The sequence below is a fragment of the Chanodichthys erythropterus genome, chromosome 1, assembly GCF_024489055.1.
Source record: "Chanodichthys erythropterus isolate Z2021 chromosome 1, ASM2448905v1, whole genome shotgun sequence".
Lineage (NCBI taxonomy): Eukaryota > Metazoa > Chordata > Actinopteri > Cypriniformes > Xenocyprididae > Chanodichthys > Chanodichthys erythropterus.
In genome coordinates, this window is record NC_090221.1 from 36696285 (window position 1) to 36718355 (window position 22071).

The window sequence follows — 22071 nt, forward strand, 5'->3', positions numbered from 1 at the left end:
TTCAAAGCTGTTTTTAAACAGATATTCTTCTACAATGTGGATCTCATCTTCCCATTTCAAACTGACTTTCATCTCCGTCAACAGGGCTTTATGCTCTATTAGTATTCTCTCCCTGAGCTCGACAACAGATAAAGGTTTACCTGCCCACCAACAGCTGCATTTGATGCTTGAGATCTCATTCATGCGCACACAGACATGACTTTATGATCAAGCAACTTTTACCCCAGTGTCGCCTAGCAACCACCATCAAGTATCAAAGTTTAGCGAGAGGAGGACAAATAAAAAACTGTGCAGTTGCTTGGTTTGCTTAGCACAGATATTTCACGCAGCTGAGTGTCACGCGCACACCTGTGAGGCAGCAGGGCAGGTGATGAGCTGTCTGACCTCTGGCGTCGGGATGCAGGTCTTGGCACAGTCTGCAATTAATAATGGATGGATGTTATTTACGCACGGAACGGCACAAGGCATTTCCCCCGGACCTCCTCTGATGAGTTTCCTCATTTAGGATCATGTTCCTGGCGTTTCCCGCGGGAACTCTTTAAAGCTGGCTGAGATATGGCTCGCTTTCTCTCGTTCTCATTCAGAGGGTTTCTTTTCTGCTGCAGTGTATTGCTGGATGGAAAGGTTGCTGGATGAAACAGACCATGAAATCCAGCTGCACATGATGTCACCTCACACAAATGTCTGTAAAATCCTGTCATGGCGTACTTGCAAATTGAGGATTTACAGTGTGGAATTGGTATTAGAAACACTGGGTTCTGACGAGACGTGATTAACGTGGATTTGTTCTTCATTAAAGTTCTGCGCCCCTGCGGTCCCGTGTCAGTTTCTGATAAAGGCTGCGTGGGACTCCGAAGGGTGATATATTTTATCTCATTCAATCCAGCTTTGTTTAACCGAGGTTTTCGTCTGCTGTAATGGATGCCTGTTTTTCAGAATCAGCCAAAATGACTGGAGTAGTTGAGAAGTTATAATCTGTTCATTTCTTCCCACATAGAAGGCGACGTTCTCAGGACCTTGTGCAACGTTCCCTAAAAGTTCTCTAAAGGGGACGAAAATTCCGAACTTTTACAGAACATTCGGGATGATCCTAAAACGTCCTCTTTAGGTAATGAAAGTGCTGCAGTTCAAGGTTCCTTATATGACTTTAGGGGGACGTTCCATTTTGGTTATTTTATGGTCAGAAATGAACTTACAAAGAGGACATTTGGGACGTTAACAGAACGTTCCCACATGGTCTTCTGTTGGTCATTTAACACTCTGAGGTTTGAGGTATCGCCGGCGATACCACCGCGTTTTTTTCTTACCAGTGTGAAAGAGACTCAAAGTACTCTGTCAATGTTGCACATACAATTAAGAGTTATACACCATTTTAATCTGTGGAATATCTTCTTTTATTTGTGTACACTCAAAGTAACAACAAAATGTTGTGCTTTTTGTAAAATAAAGAAAACTAACATGATGCGTGATCTCTCGTCTCCCTCTGAACGAAGTCCAATCTGATAGTTCTCAGAAAATCAACTGTAACTTAGTGAATACTAATCACAAAAAAATTAGACTTATGTAGGAACTGTGGACGAACCAGACAAATGAATCATTCAGATGATTCTTTCAAAACATAATTCTAATTCAGAATTGAGGTTCCAGATAAAGCCAGGCTGATTACTTTTACGACACATGCTTCCTGATAGCAGAAGCGACATACCAAAGGGTCACCCAAGAAGACAGAGAGACAATCCAGACCCTTTTGTTTCCTTACTTCACAGGAAAGCCAAAGAGACTGTTGAACAAATAAATCTGCTTCAAAATTGTTCCAACAATTTTAACGGACTTATCAAACATCTTTTAACTACATACATTTTGCATTATGTGTCCACAAGTACTACCTGTAAACAGTTAGGCTTTAGAAACACTCACAATTCGTGTAAATGCGTTAACTCTTGACTGAATGACTGAAAGTATGCCTTATTTGGACTTAATTTGATTCTTTCCCCCTTTCCTATATCCTGACTTGAAGGAAATCTGTTTAAAATGTATTGTATTCCATTTAATAGCAATTATGTTAAAATGGCACTCTGCTAAAGCAGAGACAGACTGGGATGTGACACTTATGTTTTATTGGGGGCAGAGGAAGGCCCTCTTGAAACAGGACAATGTCTGATTGGCCAGGACTCCTCAGAGGTGTGACAAACAACTAAGTTTAAAGGATCATATTGCAAGATAGTGAACAGGAGAAGTTGGTTAGTAAACGAGAAAGGAGTTGGTTCTGTTCTGGGAAAAGAAGCCAAGACAAGTACCAAGAACAATGGAGTGACAAGAAGAACAGACCAGCCGCTCATTCAAGCCATCCAACCTTCACTCACTTTTCTTTTCTTTTACTTAATTCTCCTTTACCGCTGAAAGTCTTGTGTCCCAAGTTTCGCCGCAAAGTTCAACCAACGACTTTTGCCGCTTCAACTCCAGCGACAGAGACTTCCTTCACTGTTCCACACGGACCTGATCTGGACCAATCATCGACTTGGGAAACCCCTCTCTGTATGACGAGGGAAATTCACCTTTAAGTCAACGCAAGCAAGTACCTCCAGATGAAAACTGAACTGGTGCATTTAAATGAATGATTCATGGTTCGTTCTGGTCTTTGAAATGCATTGATAGGAATTCGGTTAATCAGATCTCTCTCTCTCTCTCTCTCTCTTTCAAAACTCTTTCTCTCTCATTTCCTTCTTACTTGTGCTTTATGATTTAATGTCTTAAACTGTGATCAAGTTACCGTGCTCTAATCAGTGTTTTCACGATTGTTGGATATTTATATCCGTTACAAGAGCTTATTACGGCTCGAGCAAATGAACGCTGGATGAATCAGTTGCTCGGTCGTAATCTAAACAACTTTATAATTCCCTAAATATTTAATTTGAGCTAATTTTACTTCCTAGGGTGTTTTCCCTACACTTATGTCTAAAAAAACGTTGAAATGTCAGGTTTTAAATCCTGTAAGTTAAATCGAAAACAAACCTTCTGTGTTTATGTAATCTGTATGAAAAGAGAGCCATGTCAGAAATCCGTGTTTCAGCTCATTATCCGCTAATGTGGCCACGCCCACGGAGCCAGCGCTATTCAGACATTCATCGACTCAATCGTGTATTTATTGTCTTGAAAAGTGTTTTGAATAGCCATAGTTAGCGATCTCTGTCCTCTGTTAGTTCAGTTATTTCCTGGATTGCCTATTCTTCTTTAGCTTTGGCATTTGTGGACTAAAAGTGCACAGAGCGCCCTCCAGCTGCAAGTATGAATTGTAAAACAGTATCCAGCACTCATAGTGATGACAATAAATAATGAATAAATACTCGTCTGTATAGAAAATTGACATAAACATGAGAATCCATCAATATTTCTCCAAATGTGCAAGCTTTTAAGCTAAAAGCCTATATGAAATGCCATAGAGGTAACATAATTGTTCATAATTGTAACATAATAGAATACCATTATTTTAAATTGTAATAATATTTCACAGTATTGCTGTTTTTTCTGTATGTTTGATTTACACCATGATGAGATTTGAATCACAGAGGGTTTTTTTCACAGCCTACCTGACTGAAAGGCCTCATTAATATGCAAGTCATTTCAGGTCATTATTATGTGATTCTTTTGTCTTCTCAGATGAGAATCATCCATTATTAATGATGATTCACGCCTCCACGCATACTGTGTTTCTTGACTAAAGATGTTTTAGAAAATTTAAATCTCTCTATTGTTTTATATGAACAAGCAGGCAGCATAATTTTTACCTCATTTTGAAGCAAAAACTCTAGTCTACAACCTCAAATACCCAGAAGTCTTGTGAACAAAGATTTAATATATATTTTTTGGCTTTATTTCAGTGACTTAAGTTTTTTGTTTTTTCAATAACCACGCATAAACGTTATTCCTTCAAAAACACAAACATGTACATACATGTTCCTCACATATTATTGTAGCCTAGTTTGTGCTGAATACAGTGTAATGACACTTTTTTCCATTAATATGTTTATGAACAACTGAAAAAAGCACAAATGTCAGGGCATGTCAAAACTTCTCCAGGGTCCCAAAAATCCTCAGACCCCTGAGGGTTAATAACGTTCCCGATATGAGTTTAGGGGGATGTTCTATTTTGGTAATTTTATGGTCATGCAAGAACGTTACAAAGAGGACATTTGGGAACTTATCAGAACGTCCTATAGTAATAGTCCCCTAAACATTCCCAGAACGTCCTGAATGTTCCCTGAATGTCCACCAAATAACGTCTCCCAACCCTTAAAAGAACTCCACATCTCGACTGTCTGTGAACGTACTGGGAACGTTACTAGGCAACGTCCTAAACACCATTGGGGACGTTGTTCCGGGAATGTAAAATTTCTAGCGGGGTTAACGTCAAAAGCCAGGGGGTGTGTTTAAAAATGGCATACTGCATACTATTCTTTGAAAGAAAGTATGGATGGAAGCATTGACAGAAATCTGCTTGGCTTTAAAGGGTTAGTTCACCCAAAAATCCCCCTCAGTGGTGTTCATTACAGTACTTAAGTATTTTTCGGGAGAATCTGTACTTTACTTGAGTTTTCAACTTTTACTTTTACTCCACTGCATTTCCTAAATAAAATGTATACTTTTACTCCGATACATTTTCGCAAAGCATTTTTGTTACTTACTACAAAATAAGTCTGCAAGCAAGCATGTGCAAACAAGTGCAACCGTGGTTGATTTCATTTTCCGGGATGCGTCCGTTGCTGGAGCGGCTGAGAACAGGTCATTATACAGTACGAGAGCGACCTCTAGAGGCGAAATAAAAACTATCACTTATGCCTCGTAGAGTTTGTTTTGACACTTGACGTGTGGCTGCGCTGCACAGAGCGGGACACTTCAAAAACAGATTTAAAACAGACAACAAAACGGTATGTTATACAGTGTACACTACAGTACATGTTTTCATATCACTATAAAGTAATTAGTTTGTTGACTAGATGCTGCATTAGTGGAGAACAGCAGTATGTTTGCCGTCGAGGCTGAGAGGATGCTAACATTAGTAGAACCTCAAGCGGTTAAAACAATGTGACAAAAACACCAACTGTTTAATGTCACGATTGTTACCATTCATTTGCATTAGTTTATGTCCATTTGTTCGCTGTTATGCTTTCATTATCCAGCGAAGTTAGCATATTTAAACTGTATTCTCATCATGCAGCTACAGAAACATAAATCGAAATGTATTCGATTTCAGTTCTTTTTTATCGGCACTGTAACATATTTTCATTAGATAATCATCAAGTTTTCTAAAATAGAGGCAAATAATGTGTGAAAATATACATATAATAGACCCTTTGTGTGTCATTTTTAAGCATGACTGTTTGGAAAGTATCGTACATTGTTACATTTTAAAGTTTTCTCTTACATTAGTTACAGTGCACTATGAATTAACATGAATGATCAATGTATAATTAATATATTAGTATTTTTATATTTAAAAATTACAATAAACATTTAGCCATTTTTTTAATTCAAAGAAACAAAATGTAAGAAAGAGTTATAACTGAACATAATCATGCTGCTCATAACAATTTTTAATTATATTTTTTGCTCCTTTTGTATTTTACATTTACTTGTACTTTTAATTTCAATACTTAAGTATGTTTAATATCAAAAAAAATACTTTTCGTACTTAAGTACAAAAAATATCAAATACTTTAAAACATTTACTCAAGTAACATTCTAAACAGTGACAGAAAGTCATTTTCTGCTAAGATATCTATACTTTTACTCAAGTATGGTTTGAGTACTTTATACACCACTGCTCCCCCTGATGTCGTTCATTTGACCTTCATTCATCCTCAGAACACAAATGAAGATCTTTTTGATGAAATCTGAAAGATTTCTGTCCCTACATTGACAGCGATGCAAATGACACTTTGATGCTTCAAAAAAGTTATAAAGAGATCATAAAACTAGTAGTTTAGCAGTTGCAAAATACTACTAAATAGTTCAGAATACATACGGCATAGAGTGCTTATATTCCATTCTGAACAGAACACAGCCATGGAGGTAATAAAAGTAAACAAGAAAAGCTTGATTTAAAAGGAGTGTTCAAAGCCCTGAAAAAGATAATTAAAAAAGACAGAACAACATCTACACCTGTAAAGCGAATAGGGCCACCGCCATCACTTGCCTCTGAAATCTCGTCGAACACCAAAAGTCATCCAGCCGCATCTAAACCTCATTCTTTTCAAGCTTGCCTGAGTGAGGATGCAGCCAAGTTCAAAGGAAAGTTACCTTTCCGCGAGCTCCCGTCCTGCTCTGTATTCCGCAGCTCTCTCTGCATCATTTGGGAGGCATTGTTTTCTTCTTGTGGACAGTCGATTTCCAGATCCTGTGTGCATCTGGAAATGAGATACAATCCTCTTTTCTCACACTATTGTGCATCTCAATTAAGAGCTGTGGTCTAAGCACACTCGCTTGGCAAAGAAGAGCCACCTTGACTGCTCTTTTCTTTCCTTTCATAAAGAGGTGTCGAGAATTTGCAGTGAAAATGTTTTCCAGTATTGTTTTTGTGACTTTAAACGAAACCTCGATACAGAACTCAAGTGGGCTTAAACTCTGAAATACTAATGTCAAAGTCAGGCAGTGAGTGTGCAAAGTTAACACATCAAACCAAAGATTAAACTCAAATAAATATCTAAAGGAAACTGATTGAAGATGCTTTATTAAAAGCTTTAAAGTTATATTTTAAGCTGCAACATGTATAGGCTACTCTAAAAAACAGCTAAGGCCTTGTTCACACCTGATATTAAAGGGTTAGTTCACCCAAAAATTAAAATTCTGTCATTTATTACTCTCCCTCATGTCGTCCCACACCCGTAAGACCTTCGTTCATCTTCAGAACACAAATTAAGATATTTTTGATGAAATCCAATGGCTCAGTGAGGCCTGAGCAATGACATTTCCTCTCTCAAGATCCATTAATGTACTAAAACATATTTAAATCAGTTCATGTGAGTACAGTGGTTCAATATTAATATTATAAAGCCATGAGAATATTTTTGGTGCGCCAAAAAAACAAAATAACGACTTATATAGTGATGGCCGATTTCAAAACACTGCTTCAGGAAGTTTCGGAGCGTTATGAATCTTTTATGTCGAATCATGATTCGGATCGTGTGTCAAATCGCCAAACTGCTGAAATCACGTGACTTTGGCGCTCTGAACCGCTGATTCGACACGCTGATTCATAACGCTCCGAATCTTCCTGAAGCAGTGTTTTGAAATCGGCCATCACTAAATAAGTCGTTATTTTGTTTTTTTGGCGCACCAAAAATATTCTCATCACTTTATAATATTAATATTGAACCACTGTACTCACATGAACTGATTTAAATATGTTTTTAGTACATTAATGGATCTTGAGAGAGGAAATGTCATTGCTGGCTATGCAGACCTCACTGAGCCATCGTATTTCATCAAAAATATCTTAATTTGTGTTCTGAAGATCAACGAAGGTCTTATGGGTGTGGAACGGCATGAGCGCGAGTAAATAAATGACATAATTTTCATTTTTGGGTGAACTTACCCTTTAAATGCATTGGATCACAAGTGGACGACACTAAATACAGGTGTAAACGGGCTCCAAAACGTTTTGAGCTTGACCACTTTCAACCACTTCTAGAGGGAGTTGAAAACGCATTTGACTGGATTGTTTTCATAGTGTAGATGCTCATGTGGTCGAATGTGTTCGAACAGCCACAAAAAAAACATCTACTCTCCTCTTGCTGACCTCAGGCGTAAACTTTATGGAAATGCGGTAGTCAGATGGGATTTACATTTTGTTGGCTGAAGACCCAATTTTGGTTTGAAGATGAAAAATGTACCAAAAACAATGTTCTCTCACCATTCCTGATCTCCAGTTGTGTTCATATGTAAATTGTGTGAACTTATTTCATCCATTAGATTGAAAGATCTGAAAAAATCCGTACATTTACCCACCCATAGACCCTCCCCTCGAAGACATCAGGACAGAAGTGGTTGAAAGTGAAAAAAAGAGACTTAGATTAAAACACCAGGGCCCGGTTTTTCAAAAGGTTTAATCCGGATAAAATTGATCCGGATTTAGTAATCCTTTTTTTGCGATCCGTGATCACGTAATCCAGTTTACTTTTGGAGCCAGTTTTTTAAAGCAACATCGGATTGGATCAATCTGATCCGGATAGGAACTTTTCAGGATCACCAAATCTGGATTTCCAGTGCTCTACGGAGGCCCTAAAGGGACATGTTGATAGAAAGAATATGGGTTTTGAATTAAATATATTTTTGTTGGATATTTACAGCTGTTTAGGGATTGTTTTATGGCACCAACATTTCTTTATAACTTTAGAGTAGGTTACCGAAAGGCTAAATATGTAGACTAATGTCTGCATTTAATTTATTATTTTAACAGTTAAACTAATCAAGAGCAAGATAAAAATGTGTATGTATATTACATGATAAAAATGTTGTATTTTTTTACTAGTTTTACTACATTTTCCTCCTGGAATACACCTTGAAATCCTACCCCCTGTTGGGATCAGGATAATCCTGTTTTTTTGGATCAAAGTGATCCAAATCCTACAAAAAAGTTCTGAAAAACCCAAACTAAAGGTTTGATCCGGATCAAAACCAAGATTGGATTACGTGATCTAATCCGATTATGTAATCCGTTTTTTCTTTTGAAAAACACATTTTCAAGATTTGATCCAATCCGTTATCCAAAATCCTAGTGGATTACTTTTGAAAAACCAGGCCCAGGTGTAAACGGGAATGTTTCTACTTGTGATCCGATCAACCAAAACGCATTTTAATACCAGCTGTAAACAGGGCCAAAAGCGTTTTGCACTCAAAAGTAGTCCAACCCCAAATTTACTCACTAACAAGATCATGCTCTTGCAAACTCTTCAAACTCAAACTTTTAGGGAAAATGTATTTAGATAAAGACTGAAAGAGTTGTTGTGACCGTGGTGTAGTTCGTTTATAGCCTATCTTCTGGCAATTGTATTTAGCCTTGTATTTTTTGCAATAATCCAAAAGCCAGTGGAAAAATCCTATTGGGTTTTGGTTGAGGGGAACAGGGTGATGCTGACTTACGGTCCGTCCTACAAAAATACATCATCATAGTGCTGATTCAATAATGTAATGTTCTAATGCTACAGCAAGGAGGTCTCATTGCCAGGAGCTCTGTGCCATAAACACTTCAGATCCCGCCACGGGGCTCTTCATCAGACGAGTGCCCTTGAACGAGGATCATTACCCCCTTGTACTTTAGGGAAGCTTGTCCTGATCTGACCCCGGTCTCTGCGCGCAGATCTCAGGGCTGGGTAGAGTAAATGTGACCTGTGCTTGGTAACAAAAATGACTCATCATAGCAAACAGTAGCTTCAGTTAATGAAGTAGAAATACCCTTCACAGGAAAGCATAAAGGACAGACTTTCTCATACATGTACTGCCCAAACAGCAAAGCAATTAGCTGCTCTTGACGACAGTGAGGGTTTAAATGTACAACAAAACACTAAAAATTATGTTTTAGAATGATTAGATTTTTCTCTGGTCTTGATATCAAAACAAACATATAACTAGGCTTTACAATCAATCATGTAAACGGCGTAAGGAGCGCTTGGACCGCGATTAAAATCATTGGTCATGGCCACTGTCTCTGGAAATTAATGATTCTTGGTAAAAACAAATGACTTTAAGTCTTTGCTGTCAGTGTGAACACCTTTAGAAATCATTTATTTATTGGGCAAAGATAATGATTTGTTCCCCATTACCTCTGGTAATGTACACAGCTTAATTGTTCTTGGAGTAAATTTAACTGTGAAGAACTGAAACCTTACAGTCTTTAACAGAGTTTAAGGCACTGAAGTGTAGTCCGCTTATTAATCATAACTAGCAACACTCAAGTGCACCGTTAAGAAGATTGCGTTTTTTGGATGTTTTTGAAAGTTCTGCTCACCAAGACTGCATTTATTTGATCAAAAATGGTGTAAAAAAATAATAATTTTATGAAATGTTATTAAAATTTAAAGTAGCTGTTTTCCATTTGCATACACTGTAAAATGTAATTTATTCCTGTGTTTAAAGCTGAATTTTCAGCATCATTACTCCAGTCTTCAGTGTCACATGATCAGAAATCATTCTAATATGATGATTTATCATCAACGTTGGAAACAGTTGCGCTGCTTAATATTTTTGTGAAAACCATGATGCATTTTTTTCAGGATTCTTTGATGCACAGAAAGTTAAAAAGAACAGCATGTTTTTGAAATTAAAATCTTTTAACATTATAAAATCTTAATGACCCCAAACTTTTGAACAGTAGTGTACATATAAACATAAATTGTTTTAGTGTAGCTAAGCATGTTCGTAGATGTATAAAATTAATTTTCCAAAAGCTCAGGCGTCACGTTAGTCATCTATCTTCTAAAAATGATATTCAAACCCGTCCATAAATCACTACAGGCGACGCTTTCAAACATGACAACTTTTTTTTTTTGTAACAAGACAGTTACAAGATCCTCCTTTCAACCAGGAAATGCAAGACAAAGAAAATGAAAGTCGTTCAGCATTAATCATTATTATTTCTGAACACAAAAAGCGTGTACAGTCACATTCTGAGCAGAGTTTGGTAACAGATCAGAAGATGCTTTGGCGAGAAAAGCTTCTGACTACACCTGAAGCATGTCAGTTATGTATTTGCTTTAATAAATGACACTTTTGACCGCTGAAAAAAAACAAACTCTAGTCTAAAACATGAGTATGACTGGTATGATTTGCTGCCAAACTCCCACAGCCAATTTCATTCACGGTAAGGTAACTGTACAGCTCACTCTGAGAGCATTTAAGCATATGGCTACTTGGAGTTTTATGCCGTTCGGACTTGCAAGCACTTCTGTTAAAGCGTGGCTGTGCACACGCACACACTCATACAAAGGTAAAGAGTCTATCATGTCTCAGTATTTCTTCTTCCTCCCTCTAAGCAAGTGTCCAGATCTGCGCTTCTCCTCAGGGGTCACTGGGCTCCACATCGGGCTGCTGGGAGGAGGGAGGAGGCGGGTCAGAAGAGGAGGGGATGGGGTCACCTGAACCATATGTGTTCTGGAGAGAGCGGGACACGTAATTCCAGTATTCCCTTCTAATCGTGTCCTTCTCCTCGGCCAGGAACTTACAGAGCTAAAAAACACAAACGGGTGTAATTGTGAGCAGCACAAAATCAAGGCTTTTTATCATAGAGATGTGGCTGGAAACCAGGATTCTGACGAGAAGATTCAAAACACATGGAATTTAAACTCTAAGGCATTGAGTGAACGCTGTACACATTTCAGACTCTGTAAAACAACAGGGGAGTAGAAGTCTAAATGCAGCTCTGACATTTTCCCACGTAACGAGCGCCTGCGTACAGCAGTGAGACCGCCGGCTCCCTCTGAGCAGCAGTAAAAGCCAGTTCAGACCTTATGAAAGGAAATCTGCTGGTTATGCTCATCAATATTCTGCACTTCACAGTCTCATGGAAAGGTCAGCGGTCTGAGTTCTCTAGCTCGACCTGATGAGGAATTCTCCAGAAACATGAGCAGAATCCTTTCTAGAACCTTTCAGGAATTGTGAAGCTTCCACTATAGAATCACTGTTGTGAGGGTCCTACTGAAGAAACCATCACAAATATTCTAGAACCCTGTGAGGTTTTCACAGTAGAACCCCTCAGAACCATTCTAGAACTACTGTAAAAGATTCACTGTAGAAACTATCACAAAATATTCTTTAACTATGTGAGGGTTCCGCTACAGAACCCATCAAAACCATTTTAGAACTATTCTGTGTGTTCCACTACAGAACCCATCAGAACTATTCTAGAACTGTTCAGAGGTTTCCACTATAGGAACCATCACAAATATTCTAGAACTCTGACGGTTCCACAGAAGAACCCCTCAGAACCATCTTATAACTATTGTAAAAGTCTTACTGTAGAAACCATCACAAATATTCTAGAACTATGTAAGGATTCCACTATAGAAATCATCACAAATACTCTAGAACACTGTGAGGTTCACAGTAGAACCCCTCAGAACCATTCTAGAACTACTGTAAAAGATTCACTGTAGAAACTATCACAAATATTCTTTAACTATGTGAGGGTTCCGCTACAGAACCCCATCAGAACTATTCTAGAACTATTCAGAGGTTTCCACTATAGGAACCATCACGAATACTCTAGAACTCTGACGGTTCCACAGTAGAACCCCTCAGAACCATCATATAACTATTCTGAGGGTTCCACTATAGAAACTATCACAAGTATTCTATAACTATGTGAGGGTTCCACTACAGAACCATCAGAACCATTCTAGAACCATGTGAGGGTCACACAAAAGAACACCTCAGAGCCATTTTAGAACTTCTGTAAAAGGTATACTGTAGAAAACATCACACATATTCTATAACTATCTGAGGGTTCCACTACAGAACCCACCCTAACTATTCTAGAACTGTTCAGAGGGTTCCACTATAGAAACCATCACAAATATTCTAGAACCCTGTGAGGTTTTCACAGAAGAACCCCTCAGATATTTTATAACTATTTTGAGGGCTCCACTACAGAAACCATCACAAATATTCTATACCTGTGTGAGGGTTCCACAGAAAAACCCCTCAGAACCAATTTAGAACTATTCTGAGGGTTCCACTAAAGAAACCATCACAAATATTCTATAACTATGTGAGGGCTCCACTATAGAAACCCTCAGAACCATTCTAGAACTACAGAAACCATCTAAAATCAAATATCAAATCATCAAATATTCTAGAAACGTGTGAGGTTTCCAAAGTAGAACCCCTCAGAACCAATTATAACTATTGTAAAAGATTCACTGTAGAAACCATCAGAAGTATTCTATAACTATGTGAGCATTCCACGATAGAACCCATCAGAACCATTTTAGAACTATTTTGTAGGTTCCACTCACAAATATTCTATAACTGCATGAGGTTTCCACAATAGAACCCATCAGAACCATTTTATAACTATGTGGGGGTTCCACTACAAAACCCATCAGAGCTATTCTAGAACTGTTCAGAGGTTTTCACTATAGAAACCATCACAAATACTCTAGAACTGTGTGGGGGTTCCACAGAAGACCTTCTCAGAACCATTCTAGAACTGTTCTAGGGGTTCCTCTATAGAAACCATCAAAAAATTTTCGAGAACTATGTAAGGGTTCCACTACAGAAACCATCACAAATACTCAAGAACTGTGTGAGGTTTCCACGGTAGAACCCCTCAGAACCAATTATAACTATTGTAAAAGATTCACTGTAGAAACCATCACAAGTATTCTATAACTATGTGAGCATTCCACGATAGAACCCATCAGAACCATTTTAGAACTATTTTGTAGGTTCCACTCACAAATATTCTATAACTGCATGAGGTTTCCACAATAGAACCCATCAGAACCATTTTATAACTATGTGGGGGTTCCACTACAAAACCCATCAGAGCTATTCTAGAACTGTTCAGAGGTTTCCACTATAGAAACCATCACAAATACTCTAGAACTGTGTGGGGGTTCCACAGAAGACCTTCTCAGAACCACTCTATAGAAACCAATCAAAAAATTTTCGAGAACTATGTAAGGGTTCCACTACAGCAACCATCACAAATACTCAAGAACTGTGTGAGGTTTCCACGGTAGAACCCCTCAGAACCATCTTATAACTATTGTAAATGATTCACTGTAGAAACCATCACAAGTATTCTATAACTATGTGAAGTTTCCACAATAGAACCCATCAGAACCATTTTATGACTATTCTGAGGGTTCCACTATAGAAACCATTACAATTATTCCATAACTATGTGAGGGTTCCACTACAGAACCCATCAGAACCATTCTAGAACCATGTGAGGGTCACACAAAAGAACAACTCAGAGCCATTTTAGAACTTTTGTAAAAGGTTTACTGTAGAAAACATCAAATATTATATAACTATGTGAGGGTTCCACTACAGAACCCATCAGAACTATTCTAGAACTGTTCAGAGGTTTCCACTAAAGAAACCATCACGAATACTCTAGAACTGTGTGGGGGTTCCACAGAAGAACCTCAAAGAACCATTCTAGAACTGTTTGAGGGTTACATCAAATAATCATTTAGAATCTTTCTAGAACTGTGTGCGTGTTCCATACTGCAAGCCCTCAGGAACATTCTAGAACCGTTTGAGTGTTACAATAAATAATCATTTAAATCCATTCTAGAACCATGTGGGAGTTCCAATGTACAATTTTTTTGAATCAAGTAAAATCCTTTCTACATCCACTCTACAACTGCGATGACTTTATGATAAGAGTGTTCCAAAATAAAATGGGTTCTACAGTCATGTGAGGATCATTGTAAGAGAATGAGTTCTAGAACTATGCAATTCCTCGAATACCATCCACTCCACATTACAATAAAGTTTCATTTTTGTCTAGGCACAGAAGAACTGTCCATTTCATATCCGTGGATATTTTTCCTCTGAACGCTTTCATATTCCTCATCTCATATGCTTGTGATTCTGACTGCAGCTGAAAGGTTGAACCAGCTTTTTTTAAACACATACACATGGCCTCAATTTCAAAACAGAAAATCATTTTCAACTCCATCATCAGGATGAGAAACCCACAGCAAAGAAATCTCATTAACCTCAACACAGACAGCATCCGCACATTTGCAGAGGAAAACACAAGGCCTGTCACGGAGAAATACTCAAGAGACGAATAATACTTTCTCTGTTCCGACTTTCCTTTCTTCGTGGAGCAGACAAGCTCTTTGACGTGCGGAGACAGCCATGTAATGTTTTATATGCATTTAGTTTACTGAAATGGAACCATAGTTCAATAATTAATTAACATCTATTAAAGTTGTGTTGAGTTAATATTTAGAGACCAGGGCTTTCAGCTAAAGACAGAATTCCAAAAGTCTCTAATTACTTTAATCATTGGACGTGGATGATGTCTAGTGTTTTGTATGAACCACCAAACTGTGAAATATTCAACAGATTCTATAAAATATAGATATCCATGAATGAACCTGAATGCTACAAGAGATGAAACATAATCACTACACTCTAAGAAGTAATTCAGGGGACCTGTTAACTTAAATAAATTCATTGTTGCAAGTTAAAAATTAAAATTTATACTTTTATATTTAATTTTTTTTGAGTAATCAACTTAAAAATTTGTGTTTATGCTACAAATTAAGTTCCTCTAACTCAGTGTAGCTTGTTGGTGGAACATAAATTCACTCAAAGTTGTCATAACTCAAAAAAATTGATACAAACTATTGCGTTAATTTTATTTGTTGAGCCAACATTATTTTTTTTAGAGTGTACGCCAATGGATAAAACCACATATTCCTTATGAAAACGCTTTACATGTGATATGGGCTAATGAAATATTTATGCAGTTTTTATAGCAGTTTTGCATCAATGATAAGCTTTGATGATTATTCAACGATATAGCAGCTATTTGCAGTGGCTACACACACAAAATAGAAACTTCACAGCGAGCAAGTTTACATGCACATGTAAACACTGCCCTTGTTTTATGTATGTGTGAAGTCACAGCTCACCTCCAAGGCCTTGTTGAGTGCCTCACGCTGGTCATGGCTGGAGTTGTTGGTCTCCAGAGCATCTTCATAGAGGTCGACCAGGAAGGCGGCGAGATATGGAGAACTGCACGAGTCCTGAAGCTCTGTCACCTGCTCCAGCAGTCCAGGATGCGAGGACAGACCACCATCCTGTAAGATCCTGCGTCATAGAACCGACACATACATCATGATGCTCTGAGATAAATCAAAATAAACATGCAATGTTTAAAGTCATGCAAAAAAACGGTATTTATGTATTTCCAATTATGAGCAATAGTAATGCTTGCCTTGGCAAACTCTATTAATGATCCATGTTGTGCTTTGCCCATATATTTTTACATTCAAGTGAAAACAGTTTATATTCTTCTGTTAATGGTGATCATCTGCCATCTGCTGGTTGCATGATGAATTTGCAGCACTCACCCTTTTAAATAGTTCCAAGCGCTCTCGTTGTGAGGAGCTTTCTTTATTTGTTTCAGTGTGTACCTAAAAGACAGAGAGGGGTGTTGCATGGTTTTAATTATGCCATTTTTACATACCAGTAACGAATAATAGTCTTTATATGTGAATTCTGCAGAAATTGTTGTTTTAAAAGCAAATAAACATTCACACTTTGCAGTATTTGTTTGGAAAGTAACCACACTTGTGTCTTCTTCAAACAAGCAGCTTGAAGTGATTCATATGACTCTAATGATCCGTTTAATATGATATAAATCTTTGTTAATGTAAATGAAAGGCATTATAAAGTGTTAATGATGGTATGCCATTAAAAATATACATAGATTTCTTTTTGAACAATGGAAGAAATCAGTTTAAACTTTTTATTATTGTAATTTTTTCAAATGCATCACAAGTTAAGAACCAAAACAAAAATGAATTGTGATCATTGTGAAAAATCTTTGAGCAAAAAGGCTCTGGTTTGGTAGTGTCAATGAATAAGACTCACTGCACTTCTCTGTCGAGGATGACAGGGTCGGAGTATCCACTGGTGTGGCTGATGACGAAGTGTCTCTGATTCCATGCAGAGTTATTCCTCACATCCTCCTCTAACAGTTCCTCCACATACTCCAGCTCTCCGTCCCACAGCTTATACTCCTGTGACACACAGAGAGAGTCCATGAACAGAAGCAGATCAGCAAACAGTTTACACGCCACACCGCGGCTGTGAATCTGTACCTGGATGACCCACTGTCTGTGCTGCCACGCGTGGTAATTCTTGGCATCTTGACTGAGAATTTCTGCTACAAACTGCAGCTCATCTGACGGGTCGTTCAGCCACTCCACCACCATCCGCCTGTGATGCCTGGAGATTGTTTAACAAATAATCATTATGTTGCAGCTCCTCTCTTCCCAGTCTGTCAGTAACGCTCTGTTTAGTTCCTGTCTCTATGAAGCCCCTCCTTCTGAAAAGCACAATGTGCTCTGATTGGTCGGCTGGAGCTGTGTTGTGATTGGTCATTTGGGAAATGTCCCGCCCCTTACCATAACCGCCAGTTTCAACACACTACTAACTAACTCAACCAGGCCCCGCACCTTTATTCTGCATATGAATTATTTAAATGAGGAATATTGTGAAGAAAACTCAAGACTGCAATGGAGGCGAACACTGACACTAACATCACTATTAACCAAACTTCAAACTCATTTGTACCTACAGGCTGAGATGGACTTACCAGACTTGGTAGTTCTTAGGCTGATCTTCTATGATGGCTGTGATATACTTCATCTCTTCTCTCAGGTCTTTATCAAGAGCCTGCAGTAAAACTCTTCTGTAGTGCCTACATACATCAAAAGTCACACTTTAGTGCAGGTTTCTTGCACTTGCTTTCTGCAGACCAAAGCAACCAGATGTTTAAATCTGCAACCCAGTGCAGACTGAAAAATAGTTATTGATCAAAGGATGCATTAAACTGATTAAAAGTGACAGTAAAAGACATTTATAATGTTACAAAAGATTCTATTTTAAATAAATCCTGTTCTTTTGCACTTTATATTAATCAAACACTCCTGAAAAATAAAATGACAGTTTCCGCAAAAAATATGAACCATTTTCAACTGATAATAATCAGAAATGTTGCTTGAGCAGCAAATCATCATATTATAATGATCATGTGACACTGAAAACTGGAGTAATGATGCTGAAAATTCAGCTTTGATCACAGAAATAAATTATAGTTTATAGTTTATATTTATTCACATATAAAACAGCTAGTTTAAAGGGTTAGTTCACCCAAAAATGAAAATAATGTCATTAATTACTCCCCCTCATGTCGTCCACACCCATAAGACATTTGTTAATCTTCAGAACACAAATTAAGATATTTTAGTTGAAATCTGATGGCTCAGTGAGGCCTGAGCAATGACATTTCCTCTCTCAAGATCCATTAATGTACTAAAAACATATTTAAATCAGTTCATGTGAGTACAGTGGTTTAATATTAATATTATAAAGCAACGAGAATATTTTTGGTGCACCAAAAAAACAAAATAACAACTTGTATTGTGATGGCCGATTTCAAAACACTGCTTCTGGAAGCTTCGGAGCGTGTTGAATCAGCGTGTCGAATCAGCGGTTCAGAGCGCCAAAGTCACATGATTTCAGCAGTTTGACAGTTTGACACGCGATCCGAATCATGATTCGACACAAAAGATTCATAACGCTCCGAATCTTCCTGAAGCAGTGTTTTGAAATCAGCCATCACAATACAAGTCGTGATTTTGTTTTTTTGGCGCACCAAAAATATTCTCATCGCTTTATAACATTAATATTGAACCACTGTACTCACATGAACTGATTTAAATATGTTTTTAGTACATTAATGGATCTTGAGAGAGAAAATGTCATTGCTGGCTATGCAGGCCTCACTGAGCCATCGGATTTCAACAAAAATATCTTAATTTGTGCTCTGAAGATGAACGAAGGTCTTACGGGTGTGGAACGACATGAGGGTGAGTAATTAATGACATTTTTGGGTGAACTAACCTTTTAAATTGTAATAACATTTCACTGTTTTTACCGTAACGTTCACATCTATAAGCTGATTTAATTATCAGGTATCTCACCATACTGTGTAATTTGCAGCGTTGAGCTCGATGGCTTCAGCGGTCAGTGCAAACGCTCGGTCGCTCTTCTCATCGTTCTTCAGAAGCGCTCTGAACATGTCAAACACGTCTGTGACTGCAGATGACAGATTTAACATTCGCATTTATAAAACGAGCAACTAACAGCATACAGCGAGTCATTAACCTGAATAAACCCTGACAGCATGATCGGGTCGTGTTTCACACTGAATTGGTTTATAACATTATCCCATTAATCACCACATGACTACTTAAATAAATAAATGGGCATGTAATAGAACGATGGACATAAGTTGAGATTATTCTATTATGTGAGAAGAGAAAAAGTGTGATACGAGACATGAAAGATTAGGAATCAATGATAATGTGTGATACTAAAAATAGAGCAGTTTTTGGTTCAAGCTTCATTGAATAAAAGGTACTTACATTTCTCTGAATAAGCGATCTTCACCACAGGGTTCGGTCCATCATCTTGAGGAACGGGTTCGAGATCCGCCCACTCTTTTCTGTCCCTAAAAGAACAAAACAATCACATTAAAGGGCCCATTCATTTCACCAAGACTCAAATGGACCTCTTTTGAATTAATAAAGTCAAAGAAGCAATTCAGTTTGTATTTTAAATGTGATATGACATTTATTTTGAATCAGCTGCCATCAAGAATAATATCAATGGAAACCAACTTTGTTTGTTTTCATCTGGATTAAAGTCACCATGAAAACAAAACGGACAATTCTTGTTTTTTTATGGAATATTGCAATGTATATTATGATTTATCGGTGCACATCATTATTTTAAATTCATGTTCCTCATAATCTGGAATCAGAATAACTTCCCCTCCTTTTGCAGCATCTCCTCTCTTCTCTTATGATGAGGGCGGGGCAACCTGTCACTCACATGAGATCCACCAATAGCAAACCACAACCATCCAATCAATTCCCCACAGACAAAATCAAGCCCCGCCCTACATTTGTTCTTGTTTGAGAACCGTTTCATTAGAATATACATCACAATACTGAAGAAAAGACGAGCGCTACTTCTGTTTCATACTGTATATTTTAATCCTAACTATTTATTTTGATTCAGCTCATATTAAACGTCATGATTCTCTTCCTTAAGTTTTATTCAGAATCAGGCAGAAATCAAGAGAAGTGACAAAGAACATGGGAGTCAGCAACAAGTCAATAGAATGAATCAATAAAGAAAACGGTTCATTTGAATCTCTTCATTCTTAAACTTCTGACTGCTGAATTTAGTTCATTTGAATCAGAAAATGGGTAAAGTGATCATCAAACAAGTTTAAGCATTTAAAAAAAAAAAAAAAAAAAACTTCTTTAGGCTCATTTTTATGGATTCATCTTGTGTTGTGAATCACTCAGAATCAATGATGAGAAACTTCCCTTTACTGTAAACCAGGATTAAACAGACTCTAATAGTCCTGATCTGGATTAAAATGACTCCTTTAGCCCAGGATTACAAAGACTCCTAATTCAGATCATGTGAATCACTCAAAAAAAAGAGAAATGAAAGTGGCCAAAACAAAACATCAGTGGGTGATCAAAAAGCCTACTTTTGATTGATTAAATCCTGCTCAATTCTCTTAACTCAGTTCAAATGAATCATTCTGACGTATTGATTCAGTTCAAGTGAAAATGAATCACTATGAAGTGACATAAGAACACATCTTTAGTGGTTATTACACTATTTATATAAACTCCCTCACGAGTTTTCATAGCATTTTAATTCAGATCTTTTATTCAGTTCATGTGAATCACTCATAAACATAACTAACACAGCTGCCTGTACACTGATGCTTTAACGAATTAGATGTAATCGAAAACATCATTAAAAGCTGATGTACAACATAATAAAGAGGAGAATAAATAAATAAATAAAACATCTGTAATTGAAGTGATTCGCCGTACACACATTGAGTTATCATGCTAAGCTAGCTTCTAACCTCACCTGTAGAAGACATAACCTCCTTTAATAGGCTCCTCATATTCCATCTCCGCCTCCTCCACCGGGTTCTCCTCTTCTACTCCGTCCTCCTCCAAATTCTCCACCAAGGAGTTGGACATTTCTTCAACAGAAGACATTGTAGAGACTGCACTTGCTAACTGTGCAGATGGCTATGGAGCTGACAGAAGCGTGAAGGCAGAGACGCGCCTGATCCTGAACGCTTTCAAAATAAAAGTCTGGAAGATTTACGCCACAAGAGCTTTTGCACATCATAATTAGCATTAAAAAGTCGTTATTATGACACACAAAGTGATATTTATGAGATGAAAAGTCGGAATTATTGCATTAAAAATCATAATTATATCATAAAAGTCACAATTTCGACTTTTTTTATATCCTGTGACATAAAAAGTCAAAATTACGATTTAGCATATCATCATTTTGGGTTTTTATGTCATAATTTTGACTTTTAATGTCCTAATTATGACTTTGTATAGAATTTAGACTTTTTAATCTAATAACTTCGACTTTTATCTTATAGTTATGACTTAAAGTTCACCCAAAAATGAAAATAATGTCATTCCACACCCTTCATTAATCTTCAGAACACAAGTTAAGATATTTTTGTTGAAATCCGATGGCTCAGTGAGGCCTGCATAGCCAGCAATGACATTTCCTCTCACAAGATCCATGAATGTACTAAAAACATATTTAAATCAGTTCATGTGAGTACAGTGGTTCAATATTAATATTATAAAGCAACGAGAATATTTTTGGTGCACCAAAAAAATAAAATAAAATAAAATAACGACTTATAGTGATGGCTGATGAATCAGCAGGTAGGCGCGCCAAAGTCACGTGATTTCAGCAGTTTGGCGGTTTGACACGCGATCCGAATCATGATTCGACACAAAAGATTCATAACGCTCCGAATCTTCCTGAAGCAGTGTTTTGAAACCGGCCATCACTAAATAAGTCATTTTTTTTTTTTTTTTTTTTATCATTATTTTTTGGCGCACCAAAAATATTCTTGTCGCTTTATAATATTAATATTGAACCACTGTACTCACATGAACTGATTTAAATATGTTTTTAGTACATTAATGGATCTTGAGAGAGAAAATGTTATTGCTGGCTATGCAGGCCTCATGAGCCATCGGATTTCAACTAAAATATCTTAATTTGTGTTCTAAAGATGAACGAAGGTCTTACGGGTGTGGAACGGGTGTGTCATAATTTCACAAAAAAAAAAAAACGGGGGGGGGGGTAATATTATAGAATATTTTAAAACAATGTTGTATAATATATTTTGAATAATATATATAATTATCTAACATAACTATATTGATATATAATATA

General features: G+C 37.3%; 1 protein-coding gene across 1 annotated transcript; it reads right to left on the reverse strand.

Annotated features, from left to right (window-relative positions):
- Nucleotides 1–9775: 9775 nt before the first annotated feature.
- On the reverse strand, nucleotides 9776–20906 carry fnta (farnesyltransferase, CAAX box, subunit alpha). The gene is made up of 9 exons (XM_067383729.1): nucleotides 20716–20906; nucleotides 19179–19264; nucleotides 18735–18849; nucleotides 17345–17449; nucleotides 16848–16974; nucleotides 16618–16766; nucleotides 16095–16157; nucleotides 15654–15831; nucleotides 9776–11220 (listed from the first exon to the last, which is right to left on the reverse strand). The coding sequence occupies exons 1-9, from the start codon at nucleotides 20847–20849 to the stop codon at nucleotides 11053–11055; spliced, it is 1125 nt and encodes a 374-aa protein (XP_067239830.1). The 5' UTR covers nucleotides 20850–20906; the 3' UTR covers nucleotides 9776–11052.
- Nucleotides 20907–22071: the final 1165 nt, after the last annotated feature.

What these genes read in the sequence shown, in the direction of transcription:
- fnta (XM_067383729.1), bottom strand. Translation starts at nt 20,849, where the DNA reads ATGTCTTCTGTTGAAGAAATGTCCAACTCCTTGGTGGAGAATTTGGAG. An exon ending in GATCGCTTATTCAGAGAAAT is followed by an intron (nt 18,850 to 19,178) that starts GTAAGTACCTTT and finishes TGTCATCTGCAG; the next exon opens with TCACAGACGTGTTTGACATG. An exon ending in GCTTGGAACTATTTAAAAGG is followed by an intron (nt 15,832 to 16,094) that starts GTGAGTGCTGCA and finishes TCTATGACGCAG; the next exon opens with GATCTTACAGGATGGTGGTC.